Source organism: Dipteris shenzhenensis, chromosome 17 (assembly GCF_047967505.1).
Source record: "Dipteris shenzhenensis isolate YYH24624 ecotype China chromosome 17, Dip_SZ_1.0, whole genome shotgun sequence".
NCBI classification, from domain to species: Eukaryota; Viridiplantae; Streptophyta; class Polypodiopsida; order Gleicheniales; family Dipteridaceae; genus Dipteris; species Dipteris shenzhenensis.
Window position 1 is genome coordinate 36451731 of NC_141612.1, and position 26930 is coordinate 36478660.

The 26930-nt window shown below is 47.2% G+C and overlaps 1 protein-coding gene across 4 annotated transcripts in view; it reads left to right on the forward strand.

The window, feature by feature from the left end:
* The window catches only part of LOC147892054 (ARM repeat superfamily protein), a 248375-nt gene that overhangs the window by 104298 nt on the left and 117147 nt on the right, over positions 1–26930 (forward strand). For all 4 annotated transcript variants that reach the window (XM_087388218.1, XM_087388216.1, XM_087388219.1 and 1 more), the window contains exon 21: positions 12986–13045. In XM_087388218.1, coding sequence (XP_087244344.1) covers positions 12986–13045 — 60 coding nt within the window. The remainder of the gene's footprint in view (positions 1–12985; positions 13046–26930) is intronic.

Sequence of the window (26930 nt, forward strand, 5' to 3'; positions counted from 1 at the left end):
CCGCCTCCGCCTGGGCCTCTCCACCTCAGCCTGCCCGCTCGACCCTCCCGCCTCCTTGCTGCCTCCCTCCTCCTAACTCCACTCTCCGGCCTCCCTACTCCGCTTTGCCACCTCCCCGCTTCGCCCCTCCGCCTAGGCTCTCTGCCTCTACCTAGGCCTCTCCGCCTCCTCCTGCCTCTCCTGCTCACCACACCGCTCCACCTTCCCATCTCCTTGCTCCATCCTCCCACTACAGCTCCGCCCGCTTCGGCTGCAGCTCCTCCCTGCAGCTCCTCCCTGCAGCCCGCTTCGGCTGCAGCTCCTCCCTGCAGCCCCTTCCCCTCCGCCTGGCTGCCCGCTCCTGCCGCCCCTCCCGTTCATGCCTCCCGCTCGGCGGGGCTGCTCCGCCCTCACTCCCTCCTTGGTGCTGCCCCCGTCTACGCTCCCACCCGCCGGCTCTCTTCCCCCTTCTCCGCCCACAGCTGCGCTCCTCCCACCAGGTCTTTTCTCCCCCTGCAGCACCACCCTTCCCCTGCAGTCCCACCATGGGGGGGGGGCCTTATACCCTCGCTTCCACTCCATCTCCCGCACTAGGAGTTGTGCAAAAGGAATCGAAGTCAGTCCAAGAAAATGGGCAAAAGCGATAAAGAGACGGACAAATCCAAGAAAGACGACCCAAAACAAAAAAAACAGCAAACACAACTGAAACTAGAGGATGTGAACACACGCTACAACTAGAGTGGACTTTGGGGTTGACAGCAAGGTAAAGGTGGGACCCACCTTGGCTTTAGCTTCAGCCTCAGTCCCTACTTCTACTTTAGCCCCTGCTTCAGCTTTAGTTTCAATTCCAGTTTCAGCTCCCGCTTCATCCTCATCTTCAGCTTCAGACTCAGACTTAGCTACAGCCTCTACATCCCCAGCCACGGTTAAGGTCAGTGCCATACCCATGACAGACAGTGACATACCTATCACATCGACCTCCTCCTTTCCTCTGGGATAGGGAGGTCGTCACAGCCCTCATCTGTCCCCTCCTCTCCCGTTACAGCTTTCGCATCGATTATGACACCTACTTCGGAGGTTTCATACACTGCTCCCGATTACGCCTCAACCTTGCTCTCCCCTCTCCGTCTCAGTCAGCCCATGCTCCCACATCCCATTGGGACTGCCTCATCCATGCCACTGTCATCTTCGTACCTCACCCAGCTCACACAATCACCGCCCAGCTTTTGGACTCATCCCCATACTTTCATGTCATAGCCATTCCAGTTTCAGCTAGGCGGGCTGACACACCCGATCTCTTGAAAAATGTATCATCTTGTACCATGACAAAATCTGAAGAGGGGAGAGGAGAAGAGTGCAGATGAGGAGAGAGGGCATAGCTAGAGAGCACACCACAAATGACTAAGTGTACACTATATTTAGTTGAAAAAATAGAATATATACAAACCCATTTAGGGTTAGGGTTAGGGGATCTAACCATTTCCTTTATAGCACTTTATAAGGTTCGTGCTATGCACATATGATCACATGATGGTGCTATGCACACATGATCACATGATGTTGAGCGTGAACTCTCAACACCTTCCCTCAAGGTCAACATCATGAAGTAGGCCTTCCCTCAAGATGATGATTCTTGGGAATCGAAGAAGGACTCAAGATGATGATTCTTGGGAATCGAAGAAGGACTGAGCATTACACTCCATCACACCCCTTTAATGGGAATGTCCTTCCTCTGCGTCAAACCAAGAGCTAGTCGGTGTTTCTCGAATAGCTCTTTACCGAGTGGTTTGGTAAAGATGTCTGCAACATTTTCTTTGCTATCACAATGCTGCAGTGTGATGTCACCAAGAAACACTCTTTCTCTGATGAAGTGCTCTCTGACATCAATGTGCTTTGTCCTAGAGTGATATACTGGATTTTTGGCCAATGCTTGAGCCGATTGGTTATCACAGTATATTGTTGTTGGCTTAGACTCATCAAAGTACTTTGTTTCTGACAATAGTCTTCTGAGCCATATAGCCTCACATGCACATATAGTGAGTGCTCTATATTCTGCTTCAGTCGAAGACAAAGAAACAGTTGGTTGTTTGTTTGACAACCATGATATAGCACCTTGAACAAGGAAAAATACATATCCCTGTGTTGATCTCCTGGTCTCATGATCTCCGGCATAGTCACTGTCACAGTATCCATGCAACTGTGGATGACTTCCTCTGTATTCTATCCCAAACTGTCTTGTACCTTCGATGTATCTCAAGACTCTTTTGGCTGCATTCCAGTGAGACTGTTTTGGATTTGCCATAAACTGTGCTAGTGAGCTTACTGCATAACAAATATCTAGCCGTGTGATATATAAGAGATCCAATGAGCTGCCTGTTTCTAAATCTTTAGTAAGTTTCAAACTGTGTTCCATGGGAGTGGCTGCAATCTTGCAATCTGCCATATGAAACTTCTTCAGGAGACTGTCAACATACTTGAGCTGACTCATGAATGTGCTATCTAAATCTCTTCAGAACTCAATTCCAAGACAATAGTGCATAAGTCCAAGATCTTTCATGTCGAACTCTGCAGATAAGTCTTGTTTCAGTTTTCTGATGAAGCTATCCTTGCTTCCTGTCACAATCAAATCATCTACGTACAAAAGTGCAATAGTAATGTCTTCCCCTTGAACTTTGTAGTAGAGGGTATGATCTGCATTGGACTTCATGTATCCCAAATCAACAAAATACTTGTCGATTTTGCTGTACCAACTTCTGGGTGCTTGTTTTAAGCCGTAAAGACTTTTCTTGAGATGGCAAACTTTATTCTCCTTTCCTGGTTCAACATAACCTGTTGGTTGTTGCATGTAGACTTCCTCGTCTAGGTAACCATTGAGAAATGCATTCTTGACATCCGGCTGATACACATTCCATCTGCTGTGAGTGTCACTAGTGATATCAAAAACTGTATGGAATCTATCTTTGCTATTGGAGCATAAGTCTCATCATAGTCCTGACCATATTGTTGTGCAAATCCTTTTGCAACTAATCTGGCTTTGTATCTTTAAATACTTTCATCTGGATTGTACTTCACTTTGTATACCCATTTGTTTGCTGTGGCCTTCTTTCCTGGTGGAAGGTCACATAATTCCCAAGTGTTATTCTTATACAAAGCATCCATTTCTTCATTCATAGAAGTTTGCCATTCTGGCTTGTCTATTGCATCTTCGAAGTACACTAGCTCTTCTGTAGCCATGATGGTAGTCATAAGAGCATAATTGGTGGTTTCAACCTGAATTGCTTTGCCTTTCTAAGCATATGTCAATCTGGCTGGAGGTTTGCTTTCCCTAGTAGACCGTCTGAGCTTCTGTGGCTCTGCTTGGGGTGTTGTTGGCAATTCTTGCTCTTCTTCATCAACCTGTTCTGTAGATGACTGTGAAGTCGATGCTTCTATCTCCTGTGTAGGTGAGGTTTTCCATTCTGATTCCTCATCAAAGATTACATCTTTGGAGATAATGACTTTGTGATTGATGAGATCATACAATTTGTATGCTTTGCTTTCTTCACTGTAGCCAACCATGATGCATTTGCGTGACTTCACATCCAATTTTTCATATTTGGTTGCGTAGCATATGCCCACATACTTTGATGATCATCGCACGGAGCCCAATGTGTGTCTTTTGTCCAGTGAATGCTTCATAAGGAGTCATATCCTGTATCGGTTCGGTAGAAAGCCGATTAAGCAAATAGTTTGCAGTGGCTATTGCTTCTACCCAATATTGATTCCGAAGATGCTTTTCACTAAGCATTGCTCTAGCACTGTCTGCTAAAGTCCCATTCTTCCTTTCAGCTCTTGCATTCTGCTGAGGAGTATCTCCACATGTGAATTGTCTTCGAATGCCTTGATTTTTGCAAAAGTTCATGAATGCTGAAGACATGTATTCACCTCCTCTATGTGATCTCATGACCTTGATCTTTCTGCCTGTTTGGTTTTCTACCATGGCTTTAAATTCTTGAAATCTGAAAAACACTTCAGATTTCTCTTTCAGAACGTAGACCCAACAATATCTGCTGTAGTCGTCGATAAAAGTCAAGTAATAAAGTGAACCATTGATGCTGCGGGTCTGGGCATAACCCCATACATCTGTATGTATCAAATCAAGAATACCTCGTGCACGAGAGGTACTTCTAACAAAGTTGGTTCGCTTTTGTTTGCCGAAGTAGCATGCTTTGCAAACTTTTCCAAGAAACTGTAGCTTCGGAATCCCAATCGCCATATTCTGAATCCTGAGATCTAACAAGTACTTGAAGTTGACATGACCATATCTCTTGTGCCATTTTGCAGATAGTGGCATCTGTTGCGGTTGAGCTGACATGGCATGCTTATTGGTACTGTAGCTAGCATTCTGTATAAGCGTCCTTCCTTCACACCCTTTGCTACTAGCTGACATCTTTTGGATTTATCTCTGATAGTGCATTCATCACCGTCGAAGATGACTTTGTAATTGCGTTTCGTCATTTGACCTACTGACAAAAGGTTCTTGCTGAGCTTCGAAACATAGAGCACATCTTTAACTAATCCTTTTGTACCAGTGAAATTGTTCATAGGGATAACGCCTGTCCCTTGAACTGGATTCGGTGCATTGTTTGCTGTGTAGATGTCATTTTTGTGACCTTCTAATGGTTTCATCTCTGTGAATCATTCCTGATGATTTGTCATGTGAGATGATGCACCGCTATTGATGTACCAAGGATCCTGTTCCACTTGGTTGACTTGATAGCTGAAATCCTCTTTGGGATTGAAATTAGTGTCTAGGTATACTGTATCAGTTTAATGCAATTCCTCGCTTGCAAGAAATATATTTCCATGTTCATTTGCAAAATGACTGTGACTAGAATGTCCACCACGATGATTTTCTCTGCGTCAGGAATTTCCTCGATTACTGCTGGATTGACCGCCTTGGTTGTACTGCTTCTTGCGGCAATCTCTGTCATAGTGTCCAAACTTGTGACAGTAGTTGCACTGGATGTTTGACACATTGGTGGATGCATTCCCTCGTCCTTGAAATCTTCCTCGGTTGGAATGATTTTCTCTTTGCTGATTCTGATGTTGCTGAGGATGATGCTGATGCTGACTTTGATTTTGTTGCTGATGATGACCACTTTTCTGATATGATCTACCTCTACCTCTGCCTTTGTCTTTGCTTCTATATGAAGCTGTGAATGCCTGATCATTAGAATGACCTTTACATGCTTGAATGGCTTGAGTCCTGAGTTCTTCACCAAGGAGGACTGACTGAAGTTCTTCTAGTGTCGGAATTTGTTGTTGGATGGCAATACTTTGGACTAGATTCTCGTATCCCTCTCCTAGTCCATTCAGAATGACTTGAACCATTTCTGCGGGGTTCATAGTCTCTCCTGTTGCTACAAGTTGATTGTTGTAGTCTTTTATGCAAAGTACATAAGCATGACTGGTTTCGCTGCTGTTGCGGAAACTCTGGTTGATTTGGTTTCTCAAGGTGAGAATCCTGGATGTGTTCTTGGACTCGTAGAGAGCTGCGAACATATCCCATGCTTCTTTTGATGTCTTGACTGTGTTGAGCTGTCTTAGCATGACATCTTGCACATTCTGCTTGATCAGGTGATAGGCATACTTGTCTTTCTTATCCCATTCTGCGTGAGCTCGGGCAATGGCAGGATCTGCTATTGGTGCGGAAACTGTTTGTGTAGATGTAGATCCCGTTGCTGGTATTGTGACAACAGATGGAGTAGAGCTACTGGTGGCTGGATTGTCCAATGGTCTAGGTGTAGACCCATCGACATACTCCCATTTGTCCTGAAGTACAAGAATTGTCTCCATTCGGTATTTCCATGTACCATAATTGGAGTTGTCTAACTTAGCAGATGCCTCCAGATTGAGGTTGCTAGTCGACATGGTGCAAGAAATGTACTCAAAAGTGTCGTGAAAATCTCTGTATGAATCAACTGCAAATACACTGACTATGCCAAGTGAAATCTCTGAACTGTCGGTGAAGATCGAGCTGCAATATATAAAATCTGATTTGTATTACAAGGCTTGTGGCAATGATGTCGGGAATAGCCAAGAGGCTTTACAAGGCTGAAATGATGTGCACGATGCCGTGAGATAGCCGAATAGGCTTTACAATTGGCATGTATGTGTGAATTCAAGTGCTATCTGCCCACTGAAACAATCTGCAATGCCTCTGAACTCTGAACCTGCTCACTGAACTGATGAACGTAAGGTTTCAGGTAATGTAATGATGTGAAACCGTATGTGAGCGTATGGACTGACTCCGAGTAGGTACTAGTCGGGAATTTCGAGCATGGCTTTGATTGGCAACTTGGGGAAATTCAAAGTGTCCCCTCTATGGTGATGTAGTCTACTCTGATGTAGATCTATACCAACCGTCGATCGATGAAAGAAGAACAAGTAATTCCTTTTCTTTTGTTCTTTGTAAGTGCTAGGTCAGATGCGTTGATGTAGAGGCAAATGTGCGTGAAGGAAGTGGTTTTGTCGGCGAGGCTCAAATGTGAGTGTAACTTGCGTCGAAATGTGCGCGTGATGTGACGAGCGCGTAGAGCACGAAAAAACGAGCGACTTTCCTTTTGGAGCGCCCCCAAATTCTTCCTGGATCAAGAGATACGACTTGATCTAGGTGGAGGGGCAAAAGGAGTGCAAATGGTGCTCAATGATGATGGGGTCACATGCAGTGTGATGTGGCACTGTGCCTAGCAAGAGATGTGCCTGTGAAGCCCTATGCTGAGGTGGCAGGAGTGGTCACATGAAGTGACTGTGGAGCACTATGTGTGCTTGCGGAGGTCAGTGCTGATTGGACAGCTGAGATGGCACTACTGAGGTGGCACAAATGATGTGGCAGATGACATGGCACTTGTGACGTGGTAGATGATGTGGCAGTCGGTGATGACATGGCAGATAAGGTGCTGACGTGGCAAGAGAATAGGGTGTGACACATGGCAGATAATGTGTGATGACACGTGGCATGTGGATAAGGTGACATGGCACTAGGCGGGGCTTGCTGATGTGACAAGGCGAAATCTCAAAGATGCCGATTTCGATGCGCTAGTCCGTCGTGAGGCAGCCGGTGGCTGTGTCATATCAGAGGCTGTATGAAGCATTCGTGAGCCTTTCATTGGAGGTTGAGAGCTGTCCCGTTTGGAGCGCGTTGCAGCGATGGTTGCCGGTGGAGTAGCCCGTGGGCTGATGAGGCGCAGCTGTTAGTGCAGTTTTGCAGATGGACGTTGCTCCAATAGGTAGATAGTCGGTCGAACGGGGTTGCTCAACGGGATGAGCCTGTTGTTGGAGCTCAAGCCATCGGCGCTATGGCGTCGTTTTTACATGCGGTGGTTGTGAAGATGCTTGGTTGGAGAGGCAAGCATCTATAGAGGCATTAAGGGCGGCTAGAGGAGAGAAGCACTGAGGCTCGGCCTTCGTTGAAGCTGTGAGTGCTGGAGAAGGCCCGTGAGGTTTTGGAGCTTTGTTATGCAGTTGTAGAGCAACGGAGCGTGGGCTCGCTATGCTGCTAGACCGGTTTGCAGGCGCTTGGAGTCGTGTAGGGAGTAGGGAGCTTTCAATGGAGCTCAAGGCTTGATCGCTAGTTGATTGGTTGGAGCAGCTGTGAGCTTTGCAGAAGAGCTTGGAAGGAGCCGGTGAAGAGGTTGCAACTCCTGGATGGAGGCAGCTCGGCTGAAGTTGTGGTTGAGCCTTTACAGAATTAAGACGCCTTGTTGAATCACAGAGTCCTCACAAACTAAGCAAAATCCTTCTCTCTCACACACATAAAAAAGAAATATCTCACTACTCATGAAAAACCTCTCACAACAAAGATCTCTAAAAGGGATGAACTTTCACAAGAGGACGGAAATTCTCTCAAATCTCAGACTCTCTCACAATGGAAATCTCTCAAGAACAAATGACGGAAATTTCTTTCAATGAACGGAAATCTTTCATCAACGGAATGAAAGATAGAAACCTCTCAATCTCTCAATCTCTCTCTCTCACTCAAGAATAGCAATGCCTCAGCGGAAGGCTAGGAAGCTCTGATACCATGACAAAATATGAAGAGGGGAGAGGAGAAGAGTGGAGATGAGGAGAGAGGGTACAGCTAGAGAGCACACCACAAATGACTAACTGTACAACACTAGATTTAGTTGAAAAAATAGAATATATACAAACCCATTTAGGGTTAGAGTTAGGGGATGTAACCCTTTCCTTTATAGCACTCTATAAGGTTAGTACATATGATCACATGATGGTGCTATGCACACATGATCACATGATGTTGAGCGTGAACTCTCAACATACCACCCGACCTTGATTCCATTCGTTGGTCTACTCTCCTAAAACACGTCCACGCTGTCTGCCCTTCATATCATCTTGTTAACTTTATGTTTTCTCCCAATGATCCATTTTACCCCCATAGTGACAAGGGCTTTTGCTAAAGTGATGCTATTACCCTAAAATTGATTTATCACCATTGGATGATGCATCTTTGTACAAGGAAGAGGTCTGTGGAGCTGCCTCTTCCAAACTCTGTTTGCTATCACTGATTGTTTCCTTTACCTGCTTGTCTTTTTCTCCACTTATTTCTTGATGCAAATGTATTTTCTTCTTAATAACATTGCTGTCCGAAATTCCTTTGGCATTGCTTTCCTGTGAAAGCATTCCATTCAGCTCTGTGAATGTTGGTGTGGTTGCACTTTGTGATTGCATTATACTCCAGCTTGTTGTAAAAACTTTGATGTTGCCTGCCAAGCTTTTCAAAGTCAGAGGGATCACGTGTGCATCCTTGACCTCTTCAGCTATGGCTGCAAGCTTACTCGACTACAACTGAATCATACTCATGTGTCCTCACGGATTTCTCAGATTCAGTACTCTAGATGAGTTTGCAATGTTATAGATTTTTTGAAGTATTTCCCATGCAGCTTGGGCTGATTTTACACTTTCTACGTGGACAACAACATTACTTTTCATTGGCAATACAATAGTTGACATCGCATCTCCATCTTTCTGCTCCCAATCATCTGCCTTTTGCAATTCAGCTTTATGCTCCTATAAATCAATATACGTGTCTTTTGAAGAGAAGATGCTGATTTGCAGCAGCAGTCGTACCCAAATGTCTGAAATACACATGTCTGACAAGAAAGATCCTTTTCTTCAAATTTCTCACAAATTTCTTTCAAGTTATAGCACCTAGCACTGTTTTCCAGTAACTAAGATCTGCTGCAGCCTTGTTGTATGGGGGTGTGTGTGTGTCCGTAAAGTTGTGCAGGTCACATGGGTCAACGGTTGTTGTAGCTTTGAATTCTACAAGTCAGCAGCTTTATGGATCAATGCTTGTAGTAGCTACAAGTCAGTGCTGCTTCAAACCTCCTCAGCTGTATGTGGGCCTTCTTTCACAGGTTTTCTTCAGTTTTCACCTCCAAACTTTTTCAGTTCTTGCTCCTTTTGCAAGAGGATAGCCCACTAGGGATTCATAGGTGTGAAGGAGGGTGGCTTTGATACCAAAAACGTAGGATCTTAGAACATGAAACCCTAAAAATGAATGAAAACAAGTTTTAATGGAAAAGTGCTTAATTATATAGTGAATGAAAAGAAGTTATAATGGAATTTTATTCCAAAAGTGGATACAGATCAGCCCACATCCAGGTGCTTATTGGTGGTGTAAGGGGAGACAGTTTTGAGATCTCCAGATCAGTCCGCCAGGGATGTTCCCTTGCTCCCTTTCTTTTTGTATTTGTGGCTGAGCTATGAGTATCTATGTTAGATCTCGAGCATATTTTTGGGCCGAGACTTCCTTTGAGACGGGAAGTGGAGCTTCTAGATAGCGAGCTGGCACACGGTTGTTTTTTTTGGATGCCATGTCACAAACGCTCACTTCTTTTAGGACAACATTGGATTTATTCTGCACTTCTGCAGGTGTGCATATTAATTGGCATAAATCCAATGGCTTTTGGATCAGTGTGACGATGACACTTCGGTTTGAGAAAGTGACATAGTTATCATTTGGATTACTTGGATTGAGAGGGGTGTTTTTGTCAGATACTTGGGATGAAAAGTTGGCTTCAACATCTCTCCGACATAACAATTTGATCCGGTGTTGGAGAGTATTAGAAGAAAGCTCCTTTTTTGGAAATCAGCAAAGCTTGACCTTGCCTCCAGAGTAGTCGTGGTCAACCAGGTTGTTTTGCCCATAGAATGGTTTGTGTTCTTGCTAGTGCCATTCGAGGGATTGCATCACTCAGCTTATATGGAGTGGGCTTGATGGCACATATGACGTTACAGCCAGAGTTGCTTGGGAGACTCTCATTCTCCCCACTCCGGCGAGGGTCTCAATATAATTGATCTAGATTTATGGTGTAGGGCCTTGCTTTGTAAGATGTTGTGAGGGACTTATGCCTGGATAGGAGCCGTGGAGGGAGTTTTTATTCGCAGCATACATTCATGCACACCGTCTTCGGGAGGAGACTAGATGGATATTACCATATGGATTTTCACTTCAGCCCATCTCAGATCTCCTTCCTCCCCTCTCATGGCTGCCATCTTGAAAGCATGGGCCAGCTTGAGGAGTACTCTGGTTTTCCCTTCCTCTCGCAAAGAGATTGATAGGCAGCCACTCATGTGGAACGACAACATTTTGGATGAGCATGGTAGACCACTTTGTGCCTCTCATTACATGCTGTTGGTCCAGTTGGGAGAGGGGACGTGCCTCCACTGTGGGTGCTGGGAAAGCTTTGAAAAAGCTTCCAGAGGATAGGAAAGCTCAGATGATGTGTTATCTCAAAGGGAGTGCAGGCAGAATTCAGCAGATTGATGCAGCCTTGCCACTGGATTGGATGGAGATAGATGACATGCCTATCGCTTGCTCCACTTGGATGGCCACATTCTCTAGTATGGGCATTCCACTTTAGGTTATTGCAGCTCGAGATGCATATGAGGATGCCTGCGTTTTTTATGTGCTTTTAGGAGGCAAGCTGTCCAGCTCTTGAGATCATATCTTGCTAGAGAGCATTTCAGCCGGTCAGGATTGTAGGCTATGTGGAGATTGGTTCCGGCTTTCAGTGGTACATGGATCCTGACGCTTTTCTCATTTACCTAGGATCTTGGAGACTATGGCTTTTATGAAGGTGTACCCATAACGTTCCTGCAATGGGACTCAGGAGAGCGGGAGTGGATTGACGAAGGGCACCGAGAGAGGAGCCTCCCCTTCTTTTGTTACAAAGTTCTTAATGCCAGGAGATTTCAGCACAGTTGTAGAGATTGGAGGCCCTCTAGAGCTCTTCATTGGGATGCCTTTCATATTTCTGCTAATTTGCAGAAAAGTTTTTGTAGGAGACTTTGGAAACCCCACAGGAATAAAAAAATCACTCTCTTTTTTTGGCTTTCTATTCATGGTGGGATTGCAATGAATCTATGGAGATCTAGGTTCAGGGTTGATCCTAGCTGCCCCCGTTGCCATGCTGTTGTGGAGACTATTCACATTGTTTACGGGATTTTAGAAGGGCAGGGGTTATATGGAAGGGGGTTGCCAAGAATTTCGGTTCTTTTGCACATTCCTCCTTCACGACTTGGGGCTCCGTTGCTTGGCTATTCCTTTCGGGGCCTTAGGTCTTCTTTGAGAGGCATGACTAATCATGGGATATAGCTATCAGACGACACTTTATTGAGACATGTTCTCTGGATGATATTCCTGCCTCATCCTTCAAGGTTGTGCATACCTCGGTGGACTTTTCTTGGGAGATACTAGCGAGTATATCAGCGTGGCATATATGGAGAGCCAGGTGCACAGAGGCTTGGATGGATCCCAGGTTCACCCCTCTCAGACTATGCCAGTATGTGGATAGACACTAAACAAACACTGGTAGGCGTTTGGATGGGTATGCAGGGGTCCTTTTGAGCAGCTTTCACCAGGAGGGTTCCTTTCCTTGGGGAATGGAGAGACTCCCCCTTCTTTTTGGAGTCTTCTATAGGGTTGAGAGCATCAACCTTGGTTAGTTTTTACCTCTTCTTGAGGAGTTTTTTCATGTACGCCATGATGTATTACCACATTGAGCTTGCTCTGGTGGGTTTTATTCATACTTAATGGAAGTCTATTTTTGCAAAAAAAAAAAGAACAGGGCAAATGCCAGAGTGATTACAAACTATGCAAGCTGGCCTTTCATAATGAGCCGAAATGAAAAGCCTATTCTAGGTTGCATCTCCTAGTGACACATGGTAGTAGTAGGTGCCATGAGAGCCTTAATAATGCAAGATGCAATATGCATATCAATGAACGTTCCTTAAAGGGCTTGCGGAGGATCGATTCAGAGGTATATACCATTACAAATGAACATCATGAGAAATCATTGTCTGAATGCAGGACTATCATAGATGATATGCAAGAATGTGCGGAGATATGTAGTCATTTCCTTCCTTATCAATGATTTATCAACCTTTCTTTTCTGTCTTATTAGGTTCTGTTTACACTATCTAAATTTCTTTTCTTATCACTTGATGTGAAAGGGGGAAGATGATGAAACAAGTGATAAAGGACTACTAGATACTTGAAAGCATGATTTTTATGATTCACTCATGGACTGATTCCAGGGGGTACAGGTTGAACTAGAAGAACGTTATCTAAGTTATTTGAAATTTTTTAATTTATCAAGTCTAATAAGATCAGGTTGTCATATGACGAGTCTAATGACATCAGGTTTTCATGGGGTGTTTTGTTCTAAGATTATTGGCTTGAAAGTATCGGATTACTCCATTTGGTAAAGAAAGGGCAACACGGATCAATTTTATATAACTATTGCAACACATTAATTTTTATGTCATGCAAATAAGCCTGCTGACATCTATGCACTATATTTTCTGTATTTTCTCAGCATAATTGGAGTGGTGGCATATTGAAATGGTGGCTGTGTTCATTTAGTAAGTGTTCTATGTCAAGGGAGGGTGCTATCATGGGCGAGTTTTATTCAATCAAATGTTTTCATGTTTGCTGCAGGTACTGTATTATCTGGGAGATCTGTTCCCCAAATCAGTGGCTATGTTATGGGAGGACGAGGTATGCTTCATGATATTTGAAGACAAGAGAAAAGCAATTGATGCATTTTTTATGTTTAGTGGGCTAGGGAGGATGTAGATAGATTCGCAACAAACAGAGATGTGGGAGCTTTAGAGAAAAGCAGAGATGGGGGATGTAGATAGATTCACAACAAACAGGGAGGGCTGAAGCTGGTACAACTGAGCAGAGAAAAAGGGAAGGCGCCGGGGGCGGGGGCTTGCAAATAGATTCACATCAGATAGGGAGGTGGGTGTAAAGAGGATTGTAGAGGGGTTAGGGGTAGCTGTACGGGGGGGTGAATGACACGGTATGAGGGGGCTTTATGGATCAACAACATAGGAGGCCTGATTTTCTTTTTAGGGTGAGTGTCAAGATCTAGTTCTTTCCGGACCACTTCCTGAGAGTGTCAGAGAGATGGAATGATAATCAGACCTTAGTACTTGGAGGACATATGAGTCTCACATGCATTAGAATTACTATTGGGTAGATGTGGGTCTCGTCCATCAATTGAGGATCGAGGCAGGGAGAGCTTCAGGTACACCTAGAGAGCAACGGATTTGCAGGCTATGCACATTGGGGTAGGTGGAGACAAGTGAGTATTTCCTATGTATTTGCCGAGTCTATTATAAGATCCGTGGACAATACCAGTGCCTTTTTTCAGGAGGGCATAGTTTTGGGCCACTCTCTCGGCTGGTCTAGTTTCATGACCGTCTACGTTGGTCTCTGTTTGATCAAGATGCGGCAACATAGCTAGCTCCTATTGAGACAAACTAGAGAGGAGAAGATGAAGGTGCCACAGGAGACAGAGATAGACCAGGCACAACGACACATCAAAGACTTCTACAACTCGAGTCAACCCTAGGATACAGTGGAGTGGAGGAGGAGGGGCTAGCTGATATGAGGGCAGAGTGGATCAGCTGGAAGAGACAGCGTGGAGTTGTAGCGCTAGTGACATAGAGATGACACACAGTACAAAGGTTGACGAGAGCATGCATGATGGAGGTGTAGCATTATCTCAACTTTACTCAAGGGGGACCATCAGAGTAGAGGTGTGGCTTACCAGATACATAGATCATGGACACCGTAGTAGGAGATGACCCGGCAGAGACAGATATGAATATTTTTGCATCCCACCGGAGAGGTGCTATGGCACCAGGACCGCAGATAATTTTAGATCACATCTCTTGTCATCTTAGGATATTTGAGTTTTGTATTGAGTACGAGTTTTTTTTGAGATTATTAGGATATCACTGAGTAAGGGCCTTAGTGAGCCCTTTACTTTAGCCTGTAGTGGCTTGTATGAGTTACCTTTCTTGTGTGCCTTGTCTCATGGGCCTACGAGGCCTCCCGAAAACGTTGATAGAGCGATGGTTTGAGAGGTTGGGGTTCCACATGGAACGGTTACCTCTCGTTCGATATAGCATTGAGGTCCCGTTGGTCTTGCTCAATTATCACATGGTAAATCAAGTGATTCGGAAAAATCTCTTCCAACTAAAGACATTCAGGACTTGGTTAGCACCTAGTGAGCTTCCTATGAAGGCTCAGCTTCTGCAGGGGCCACTTCTTGCGGATTTCAAGGGAGGGCTTCATTGATTCACTAGGATATACACAGATCCCTTCCCTTACTCCTTGAGGATATCGATCTGGAAGTTTCGAGTCTCATCACACCGACTTCGCATTGAGAGTGGGTGGGCTGAGTGCATACTTAGAGAGGGTCACATCTATACTTTGTGTGATAGGTAGAAGTGTTGCTTTGCTTGCTAAGTATGTCTTCCTTTTGTTTTTCATAAAAGTTTTTGTTTACCTCTTTTTTCTTCTCTTTCATTCTCTATGTAGATTTTTGGTCTTTAGAACAACAAAAAATCTAAATTTGTATGATTGGACTTATTCTAGTCTTACAAAGGCATATATATATAGGTAGAAAATTGAGTCGAGAGAGCACTTCGCTTTGAAATGTCTGTGTACAGGTCACTGTCATTCTCTTTAGGGATGTTTTTGGACCCCTATCCACTTTCTTATTTTACCTAGATCAAAGAGGCTTAGCGACTGAGGTTGTCCGACACAAGGAGCAGACACACAGGGGAGATCAAGCTGTATAGCTAGACCCCTGTCATAGCATGATCATTGAGTTTCATACATCACAAACCGGTGGGCTCTAGGGAGACGATGGATGCAAGTACCAAAGCAAGAGACACGGCTAACTCGCCAGTGGGTGAGGCATAGCTGAGACTTGGGACCTTCCCCTCCATGTTGATCAGATCAGATCAGAGGCACGGACGATGGGGGTGGTAGTGACACTAGTCTGATGTAGGCACAGCTAGAAGCCCACAACGGACCACACATACTGATCATTGCCAATGCTCTATGCCGTTGCATTCCCATACGTTACTAGGCTTGATCTTTGACCTAGCTTTCGGGTCATCACAATGATGCCACGTGGCTTCGTGTAAGTCGGCCCAGGAGCAGGCGAGAGAGTTTCTCGAGGGCTCCCTGCCCGCGAGCGGGAGCCCAAAGGCTCCAACTCTTGGAACCAATTGGGAACTGGTGTTTTCACGGGAAAGATGAAGCGCTTACCCCACCTGCCCCCCGGAAAAGTAGTCATAGATTCCATCCTTTCCATGGGCTCATAGATTCCATGTTTCTAAAATTATGGTTTCTGATACATCAACTTGTTTCCCACAGGAGATCTTGCATCTCAACACAACAAACAATATGGCAGCCATACAAGTACCATCCCTCTGGCATCAATGACATTACACAGCCCGTTAGGCATCCATAAACAATGCGTGTTCTTTATTGAAAAGCGCTCCCACCAATCATGGCAAATAGGCATCCATTTCGGTTCCAAAACTCTTGCACTCAGGTTAGGCTTGTTCCTAGCAATACTCCCCCCTTTGCTCCCTTGAGTGTCCTCTTAGCCATTCACCTCCATAGAACAAAGAGAAAGCATGGACACACAACTAACATCCATTGACAATGCTTCACATTCTAGTACGCTTCAAATGCCCTATGTATACTGGGAACTGGCGTTTTCACGGGAAAGCTGAAGCGCTTAGCCCGCCTTCCCCTCGGAAAAGCAGTCATAGATTCCATCCTTTCCATGGGCTCATAGATTCCTATGTATTGATGTTTCTAAAATTATGGTTATGTTGTAAGCGTCTTGGGTGTTGATGCCCACTTAGAGGCTCCACCATTTCAGCTATTGTATCAGGTTCTTGTAGTCTCATAGACCCTTCGGTCTTTTGAAGACTTCTTGTAAACACTTTGGATCATATCTTTACTTTGCGGACCATCATCGAGGAAGCCAAAGCCCGACACCAGAAAGTCTACGCTTGTTTTGTAGACTTTCGGAAGGCCTTCGACACTGTCCCACGAGCCCGTCTCATCACGAGATTGCGCGAGCTATAGATCCCAGAGACGTTGATTTGGGGGGTTATGAGCCTATATGAGTCCGAGCCCCAAGAGGTATATTAGATTGGGTTGAGAGCACGATTGGGGTAAGCAGGGTTGCCCTCTCTCGCCGACCCTCTTTGGACTCTACATCGATGAGATCATATCCTTCCTAGACCGACTGGGAAGAGAGGGCTCACCATTGGCTGACCTCCTGATTCATATATTACTATATGCCGATGACATAGTTCTTCTATCTTCATCGGCCGAGGGATTACAGAAGCCTGGACGCCATTGAGGTGTTCTGCAGAGAGAGGGACCTGACTGTCAACCTTGGCAAGACCAAGGTCATGATCTTTAATACCTCACATCCAGTGCTTCTTCGACACAACTTCACATACAGAGGGGAGCCATTGGAGATAGTACAGTCCTATACATATCTGGACACGGTCTTTGCAGGATCCATTTTCTCGATGACCCAGGCTGCCATGGCACGACTCACACGAGGTCGGATCGCTCCCCACCAAGATGCAGTTCTATCGTGATCACTTCCTCAGAGTCTCTGATGACAGTTTCATTATCCGACCTTCTTATCTAGAGGACAGAGGAGTCTCACATGCACTCCGGATTGCCATTGGCCAGATGTGAGTTTCCTCCGATCAGCTTAGGATTGAGGCGGACCGAGCTGCAGGTCTACCCAGAGAACAGAGGATCTGCTGTCTTGGTTGTTACACTTCGATGACCAGGTCTGTGTAGGGTTGTACTTGATGGAGATGCGCTGACACTGAGAGGCACTACTGAGACAGGCCATATCACTATTAGCACCGGACAGACTACAGGATACAGAGCCAGACCCAACTTAGAGATAGTTACAGACTTCTATGCCTTCGAGACGGCTCCTGGACACAGTGGAGTTGAGGATGAGGAGATTGTCGACATGAGAGCAGCCTGGATCAACAGTCGGTCACACCAGACTCTTCAGACTACTAGAGCGCACACCATTGAGATTCGTCCCATCACAGCACTTGTAGGGGACCGCCAGAGTTAGAGACGAGGGATCACGATTGACGTAGCCCGATAGGTATTGAGATCGAGGCGACCGCGGCCACCACCTAGATGCGAGACAGTCCGACAGTTATAGATACGTGACATCTTCATGGCCCAGCGAAGAGACATGACTTGACTTGATCTGGACACTTCTGACTCTTGATTCAGATTCTGATTTTGTCTCTATTCTATTCTTTTTAGACACTAGATTAGTACTTGGCAGGGGCTTTAGCTCACCCCCTTGCCCCAGCCCACAGAGGCTTGTATGAGATCTTTTTTGATGTTCTATCACTCTATTCCATAGACCCGCGAGGTCTTCCGAGGACGTTAATATATCTTTCTTTCTTTCTTTTCTCTCTCTCTCTCTCTCTCTCTCTCTCTCTCTCTCTCTCTCTCTCTCTCTCATAGACTTCGTATCGAGAGCGGCACAGTAGAGTGACTAACTAGGGAGAGGCACATATGTACACTGTGTGACTTGCAGGAGGTTCAGATAGAGGAGCACTTCATCTTCATATGTCCTGTTGACTATGAGATCCTAGGGCGTTTCTACTACCTCTTCAGAGACAGCTATCGGGTTTTGGCCCGGTTTCTCTCCTACCCAGACCAACGATGTTTGGTAGGTTTCATGAGTTACCCAAACACCGCGACAGGATACTTCGAGCACAGCGATAGGAGCAGACATTTTCCTTGGCTGATCCCTCTCAGAGCTCTATCACGGAGTTTTTTCAGCCAGATCACATGGACCCCCGCGAGACGAGGCCTCGACATGACTGTGACCCGGGGCTTGTGACCCGATAGCTCAGACAGAGGGTTGACACACATATCACACTTGGGGACATCCCCTCCTTGTTTAGAGTTGGAGCGCGACCGACAGGGGTCACAGTAGCCCTGGTTAGCGCGACAGGATACTTCGAGCACAGAGATAGGAGCATACATTTTCCTTGGCTGATCCCTCTCAGAGCTCTATCACGGAGTTTTTTCAGCCAAATCACATGGACCCCCGCGAGACGAGGCCTCGACATGATTGTGACCGGGGGCTTGTGACCCGATAGCTCAGACAGAGGGTTGACACACATATCACACTTGGGGACATCCCCTCCTTGTTTAGAGTTGGAGCGCGACCGACAGGGGTCACAGTAGCCCTGGTTAGACGCAGAGCTACGACTAGGAGACATGCCAGAGCTGCGCCTCTAGGTGGCCGACAACACTCGATCACCGATTTCATGCCCCCGTTGCCTCATCCACCCTGATGTCCTGATGATGATGATGATAATGACGATGAGATTGATATATAGCCGACCATCGACATGACTATGTTGTACTTAGGACTTCGTACTACCATTGTATTCTTTGCATTTTGCATTTTGCATTGGTGTGGATGCTCGTTTAGTAGCTCCACTACCACAGCTTGTTGTACTGGGTTTTTCACAGTCTCATAGACCCATCGGTCTTCTAAAGTCGTTAATAAACTTCCTTTCTTTCCTCTCTCTCTCTCTCTCTCTCTCTCTCTCTCTCTCTCTCCTTACCGAAACCAAGAGAGACTACAAGTGGTTGGTTAGGCGCAAGAAACGCCAATTTCTAGCCCAGAATGAGGAGAAGCTGAGAAGCTTGCTTTTCAGCTGTGACTCCAAGGAATTCTGGAGAAAATTCCTCCGCTCGAAGTCTCAGAGCCCCCTTACAGATCCACGTGTCTGGTCGGCATATACTTCAGCTCTATACGATGTTCCAGATCAGCCAGCCATCGATTTATCCCATTCCCCTAGGCCAGCTTCATCTATTCTTTTCACACCAGAGAGTGTCCGTGCAGCAGTCCACCGATTGAAGAACGGGAGAGCTAAGGATCATGATGGATTGCAAGCGGAGTATGTAATCCATGGGATTGATGCCTTAGATTCTGTTCTTTCCCGTCTCTTCAATGAGTCTGTTTGTACAGGCCTACCACAGTCCTGGTTAGGCAATACCATAGTACCTATCCACAAGTCGGGGGACCCTATGGAGCCGTCGAATTACAGGACCATCATGATCGGCCACGTTATGGCCAAGATCTTTGCATCAGTTTTGGAAAGCCGTATAAATGACCATGCCGAGACGACAGGACTCAGAGCCAGAGGGCAGGCTGGATTCCGTAGGGATCATTCGACACTTGACCACATCCTCACACTTAGGGCACTGGTGGAGGAGGCGAAGTCACGAAGGCAACGGCTTTATTGTTGCTTCGTGGACTTCAGGAAGGCATTTGACACAGTTCCGCGATTCAGATTGTTTCAGAGGATTCGCCAGATGGGCTTTAGTGGAGAGATACAGTGGGCTATCATGGCTTTGTATGAGAGGGTCACTGGTCGGGCTCGGACACGTGAGGGGCTCTCAGAGGAGGTATGCAGCACGATTGGGGTGAAGCAGGGCTGCCCGCTCTCTCCTACTCTCTTTGGATTATATATTGATGAGCTAGAGATGTTTGTACAGATGACAGGCGGTGTGGGCTCTACTCTCTCAGGATCCTCCATTCCTATCCTCCTGTATGCGGACGATGTGGTTCTCATTTCCTCTACTGCTCAGGGCCTCCAGGCACATATTGAGGCACTCCACAGGTTTTGCCAGGACAGGGGGTTGACCGTAAACCTTGGCAAGACCAAGGTTATGGTTTTCAACACCTCTGATCGTATTTACAGCACGGATGAGTTTTGCTTCACTTATGACGGACAGCCCATTGAGCTTGTTAGAGAGTACACTTATTTGGGGGCAGTTTTCAGGGGACCGGTCTTCACCATGACATATGCAGCACGAGATAGGATTAGTAAAGGGTATGCTTCGTTGGCTCATCTTGAGCGTCAGTGTTTTCAGTCCCACTTTCAGCATCCCGATACGAAATCCTTGCTTTTTGATACACTGGTGAGACCAGCTGCGATGTATGCAGCTCCTTTCTGGGCAGGAGACCTCGGCGCTGCAGATTGGAGACGAGTAGAGAGGTTACAGATCATCATGTTCTCTCGGCTCATTAGGGCCAAGGCTACAGTTCCGCACGAGATCATGCTAGCAGAGTTTGGAGCTACTCCCCTTGCATTGGATGCAGCATTTCAGTCGGTCATGTATCTGCACAGGGTCAGGGAGTTTGGAGACTCAGCAGCAGGCAGAGCTCGGTTGCCATGGTTAGCACTTGCATCTTCTATGGAGTTGGCACGATCAGGGACCCGATACTGCTGGTACTTCAGACTCACTAGGTGGCTCACATCCCTTGGACTAGACATGGATAGACTACCTCCGTTCCGATACAGCATAGATGCCCCTCATCTCGAGTTGACTCGCCACGAGCTTAGCCAGGTCACGAGAGCAGACTTGCTGCAGCTTCATACGTATCGCACTTGGATTTATCCCACGCAGCTTCCGGTGAAGATGGCCACATATCGTGACCACTTCCTTCGGATCTCAGAGGATGGATTTGTCATCCCACCAGGCTATACAGGTATCCACATGTCCCACTCACTGAGGATTGCCCTCGGCCAGCTTAGAGTCTCTTCGCATCAGCTTGAGATAGAGGCTGGTAGGATGCGACGCATGGAGGATGGACGGCGACCAGGACGAGAGACCAGGATCTGCCCTTGTTGCACCATGGGAGAGGTGGAGTCAGAGGAGCACTTCATTTGCAGATGCCCGCTATACTATGAGATCAGAGGTAGATTCCACTGTCTCTTCACGGATGGCTTTGGACCTCTCTCACGAGTGATGGACTACGAGGATCAGCATTGCCTAGCCCTTTATGTCAGGGAGGCCACTATGCTTCGGCGAGACTACCTCAGAGAGCATAGACCGGAGCGTGATAGAGCCCAGCCTCATAGAGCTCAGGCACACGCCATACCAGAGGACAGAGACCAGGAGGAGCACGAGGACGGCAGAGCTCACACAGGACACATTCCTCCACCATGTGGATGTACGTATGAGATGGTTTGTAGACGCCGCAGGATCTTGTTACATAGGGGACGTACTCGCCGCTTCATCTCCAGACGATCCAGGATGATGGCAGCATTTCGGAGGAGACTTACTCATGGAGATCTCGCCCCACCAGCCGCTCACCTCACCTTTGCCCAGATTTGTACTCTCATAGCAGGAGGCAGAGTCGATGGACAGGATTTCCAGTATTATTTTGGTTCTCAGACTCCATGACACCTGGACTTGTATCTTTGCATTGGCATATTGTGCTCATCCCCCCATTTTGCAGGGGACGTACTCGCCGCTTCATCTCCAGACGATCCAGGATGATGGCAGCATTTCGGAGGAGACTTACTCATGGAGATCTCGCCCCACCAGCCGCTCACCTCACCTTTGCCCAGATTTGTACTCTCATAGCAGGAGGCAGAGTCGATGGACAGGATTTCCAGTATTATTTTGGTTCTCAGACTCCATGACACCTGGACTTGTATCTTTGCATTGGCATATTGTGCTCATCCCCCCATTTTGCACCCGGGGGCGGTTTCCTTGCATCTAGTCTACTCTGTATTTAGGCTCAGATTTGACATTATGTACTTCCACTTGCATTTTATTGCGTAGCACTTAGATGATATTCGACGATGCCTCTTATTTGGGGCACGTTGATTTTGTGCTATCTTGTATGCAGAGTTCTTGATGTCCCATGGGCCCATTTTGGCCTCTAGTGGACAATAATACACTTTCTTTCTTTCTTTCTTTCTCTCTCTCTCTCTGTGTTGTAGCTCCCCGTCATCTCTTGTAGCAGCCCATCATATGTCGTAGCTTCCCGTCGTCCGTCGTAGCTCCATGTCGTAGGTCGTAGCTTTGCTCCCCCGTCGTCCGTCGTATGTTCACCCATCGTCCATCGTAGCTTCCCTCTCCCATCGTGCCACGCTCCCATCGTCCATCCCGTCCTCGCTTTTATCATCACCCCACCCACCTTCTCGCTTGGCTGATGGCTGCTGGTACCCGTGGCGCACATCCTGGTGCTGCTGCTTCTCGTGGTGCACCCCCCCTGCACGCGGTGTGCCCTTCTGCTAATTGGGTTGCTGGTGCCCGTATGCCCCCCCTATTGCATGTGTGGCGCCCTTGACGGCTGCTGCTGCTGTTGGTGGCCACACCCTTTTGTGCCCCCCGCTGCTGTTTGTATGCTACAGCTCCGCTATGGAGCTGGTGCTACTACGCCCCCACATGGAGCTGGCACGGGCTAAGTGACAGCTCTGCAGTCCCCTCGGCTGCTAGGAGCAGCCCTCGACAGCCTCAACATCCATTTACGTCCCCCCTGGGTCTGCTACAACTCTCTGGTTGTCCCTGCATACACAGACCAGCCTGTCAGCTTTGATCAAGAAAAGGGGTCAGAGAGAGAGAGAGAGAGAGAAGGGGTGAAAATGTCTCTATTTCTGCACTGCCACACACAGGTCTTGTAAAAATCTACTGCATATTCACAGTTAGCAGCGATACCATGCCTACAAGAGCGGGAGTAGAAGACACATGGGGAAAACAGGCTTTGGAGACAGCTATGGCTGCCTTGTCAGTAGGGACAACACATAAAGGTACCACAGATCTACTCACATGCCTCAACAAAATCTGCCTTGTGCTGATAGAAAAAATAGACAGCTTGGAGGCCACCAATGTCGCCCTATTGGCTGAGAAAGCGCATATGGACAAAACACTGGCTGAGATTCGGAAACAAGGTGGGAAGGTAGAAGAAGAATGGTTTAAGGAGAAGGCCAAGAAAGAAGAATGGGAGAAGGAGAGAGCAGAATGGGAAAATGAGGAGACCAAGCTACCAGACCAAGTACACACATTGGGGACTGAGCTACAACAAATGAAGGGCAAGCAAATAACATCAGATGGAGGCAACAAACTTATGGATGAGCTCAAAGCAGAAAATGCAGCTCTTAAGAAAGCGATGGAGGCCATGCAGACTACCATGAATGGTAAGCATGCTGAGTTAGCACAACAGCTCAAAAAGGGGAAAGAAGTGATGCTTGAATGGACAGAAGTTGTTAAAAAGGGATCAGCAGCTCCCAAAAAAGAGTTCTTTTCTGAGACACTAGAGGAAGAGAAAAGATGGGCCGGTAAGCAATAAATGTCCTAGTTAGAAGTTTCACAGTGGGAGATACCCCAATGGCAGATGCTCAAGCCCTATTTGTCAAGCTGGGAGTCAACCTTACATGTGAGTCAGCTTGGAGGGTAGGGAAGATGGAGATACCAACAAGACCATCAGTGCTGAAACTCCGAACTGCAATCGATAGGTCCAACCTCATGGGTGAGCATCCCTGAAGGGGACCAAAATCTACTTGTTTGATGACCTCACCCTTCTACAACAGGAGCATAGAAGGGAAGGAATGACACGGGTAATGGCAGCAAGGGAAGCGGGGAAATGGGCTGCCTACAGGGATGGCAAAGTGATTATTCGAGAAAGAGCTGATAGAGGTGATAAGGGAGAAGGGGAGAAGGAAGAGGGGGAACTATGACAGTGTTAGAGCCGTGAGGGGAGTGCACAAAACAAGCTGAGTATGGATGTATGGAACTTCAATGGTACCCTTTGGTCCGACCCAGGTGGCTTCTTGGAGACATACACTGGCAGAGACATCATCTTCTACACTGAGACACATGAGAGCCTAGAGAGAGGGCTGCCCACAGTGATAGGGTACATTTGGGAGTCAGCTCATTGGAGAGAACTAAGGAGAGATAGTGGAGTACGAGGCTCTGGAGATGTAGCTTTCCTTTTCAAAACACACTTGGGACCTCTATCTGTGGTGTGAAGAGAGGAACATGCACATCACATGTGGATACAAGTACAACCATAAGGCTAGGAATTCTCTCTCTTAGGAATCCTCAACATGCAAGTTGTACTTGCAACTCCTACATGCGAGTTCACATGCAAGTCCTACATGCGATTCCTACATGCATGTTCAACATGGGAGTTCTACATGCAACGTCTACATGCAACATGCAACATGCAACATGCGAGTTCTACATGCAAATCCTACATGCAACATGCGAGTTTGAGATGAGCCTTCCTCACACACATGATGGATGAGATCATCAGATCATTTCGCGGGGGAGACCCGACCACTGGATGGGGACTTCTTTCGGAGGGGAAGCCACCCATCCCCATCACTGATCCAGGAGTGTGGCACACTTATGCATGCTCCCTATATGATGTCCTGAGGCAGACACCTCCAGACATGTCCTCTATGCCCAGGCCCACTACCTGTCATCTATTCACCACGCAGAATGTTCCAGCTGCACTTTGTCGGCTCCACAACTGGAAAGCACAGGATCATGAGGGCCTTCAGACAGAGCACTTCGCACATTGGCAGGAAGTTCTAGCACCGATTCTTGCACATATGTTTAACCTTGCAGTTTGTCACGGGTTCCCACCAGCATGGAGCAGTACCACTATTGTACCGATACACAAAGCAGGAGATCTAATGGACACCGGGAACTATCGCACCCTCATGATTGGCCACACATTGGCCAAGATCTATGGATCGGTACTAGAGAGGGAGATCAACAGCCATACAGAGGCACAAGGGCAGCGAGCTTTAGGGAAGGCATGATTCAGGAGGAAACACTCTACTCCAGACTACATTTTCACTCTGAGGGCTGTCATTGAGGAGGCGAGGTTCAGACATCTGAAAGTCTACACATGTTTCGTAGACTTTCGTAAGGCTTTCGACACTATCCCACGATCCCGCATGATCAGGAGACTACAGGAGATGAGACCCTGATCTGGAGTGTGATGAGCCTATATGAGTCCGTCAGAGGTAGGGTCCGTGCTCCTGGCGGTCTATCGGATTGGGTCGAGAGCACCATTGGGGTGAAGCAGGGCTGCCCTCTCTCACCGACTCTCTTTGGACTGTACATCGATGAGATCACATCTTTCATAAATCGGCGGAGGGGCTACAGAGAGACCTGGAGCCATTAGAGATGTTTTGCAGAGAGAGAGACCCGACGATCAACCTTGGGAAAACTAAGGTTATGATCTTCAACACCTCACGAGCAGTGATTCATCGACTTAGTTTCACCTATTGTGGCAGAGCCAGTGGAGATAGTGCAGTCGTACACATATTTGGGAGCAGTCTTCACAGGACCAATCTTCACGATGACCCATGCAGCCCAGGCACGGCTCACACGAGGGCGTAGTGTTTTGGCTAGACTAGAGCGACAGTGCTTCTAGGCGCACTTCCAGGATCCACCGACAAAGGGCTGGCTTTTTGACACACTGGTGCAACCGATTGCCATGTATGCAGCACCGTTCTAGGGATGCGATCTTGCGAGGACAGACTGGAGGGGTTTCGAGCGGCTATAGATGACAATGGGTTCCAGGATGATCCGATGTAAGCCCTCAGTCCCACATGAGATAGTACATGCAGAGTTCGCCATGGCACCTCTCCAAGTTGATGCCATCTTTCAGACAGTGACTTTCATCCACAGAGTCTGGGACTTCCCCCACTGGAGACTTCCTAGGTTGGCCCTAGAGTCATTTAGACGACTAGCAGAGAGCGGGGCAAACACATGGTATGCACGCACATCCACTTGGTTTACCAGGCACGGTATTTAGATGGACAGGGACAGGCTTCCTCCCTTTCAGTACAACATGGATGCGCCTCTTGAGTTGATCCTGCGAGATGAGATCAACCGTATCATACCGTTAGACCTCCTCCAGCTTCATACATCCTGGACTTGGGGGGAGGACCAGGAGCTCCCCACCAAGACACAGTTTTATCGCGACCACTTCTTGAGAGTATCAAAGGAGGGATTCATTATCAGACCCCAGTATCTCGAGGACAGAGGAGTCTCCCATGCACTGAGGATTGCCATTAGTCAGATGCGGGTTTAGTCCTCTCAGTTGAGGATCGAGGCAAGGAGAGCAACATGTATACCTAGAGAGCAGCGGGTCTGCACGCTATGTACACTGGGGGCGGTTGAGACAAAGGAGCTTTTTCTTTGTGTTTGCCTAGCCTACTATGAGATTGGGGGGCACTACCACTGTCTCTACCGGGAGAGGAGTGGTTTCAGCCCACTGTCACGACTGATCCATTTCCATGACCAGGTCTGTATCGGACTTTATGTGATGGAGATGCGTCGGCACAGGGAGACACTTCTACGACAGATCTGAGAGCAGCAGGGGATAGCCAAACCACCACAGGATATAGAGGATGATTGGGCACAGCGACACATCACAGACTTCTATACATTTGAGTCAGCCCCAGGACACAGTGGAGTGGAGGTGGAGGAGCTAGCCGACATGAGAGCAGCTTGGATGAGCAGCCGACACAATACCATCGAGAGAGGGGTATAGAGACCACATGCGCGACAGAGAATCCCTAGGGTACACTCTATTGAGGTCCGACCTATCACTGCTTTCCTCGAGGGGGACCGACAGAGACGAGGGGTCACTCTGGACATAGCTCAGAGAGTCCAGAGAGCGGGGAGAGTGCGTCCCCCACCGCAGTGCAAGATAGCTCGACAG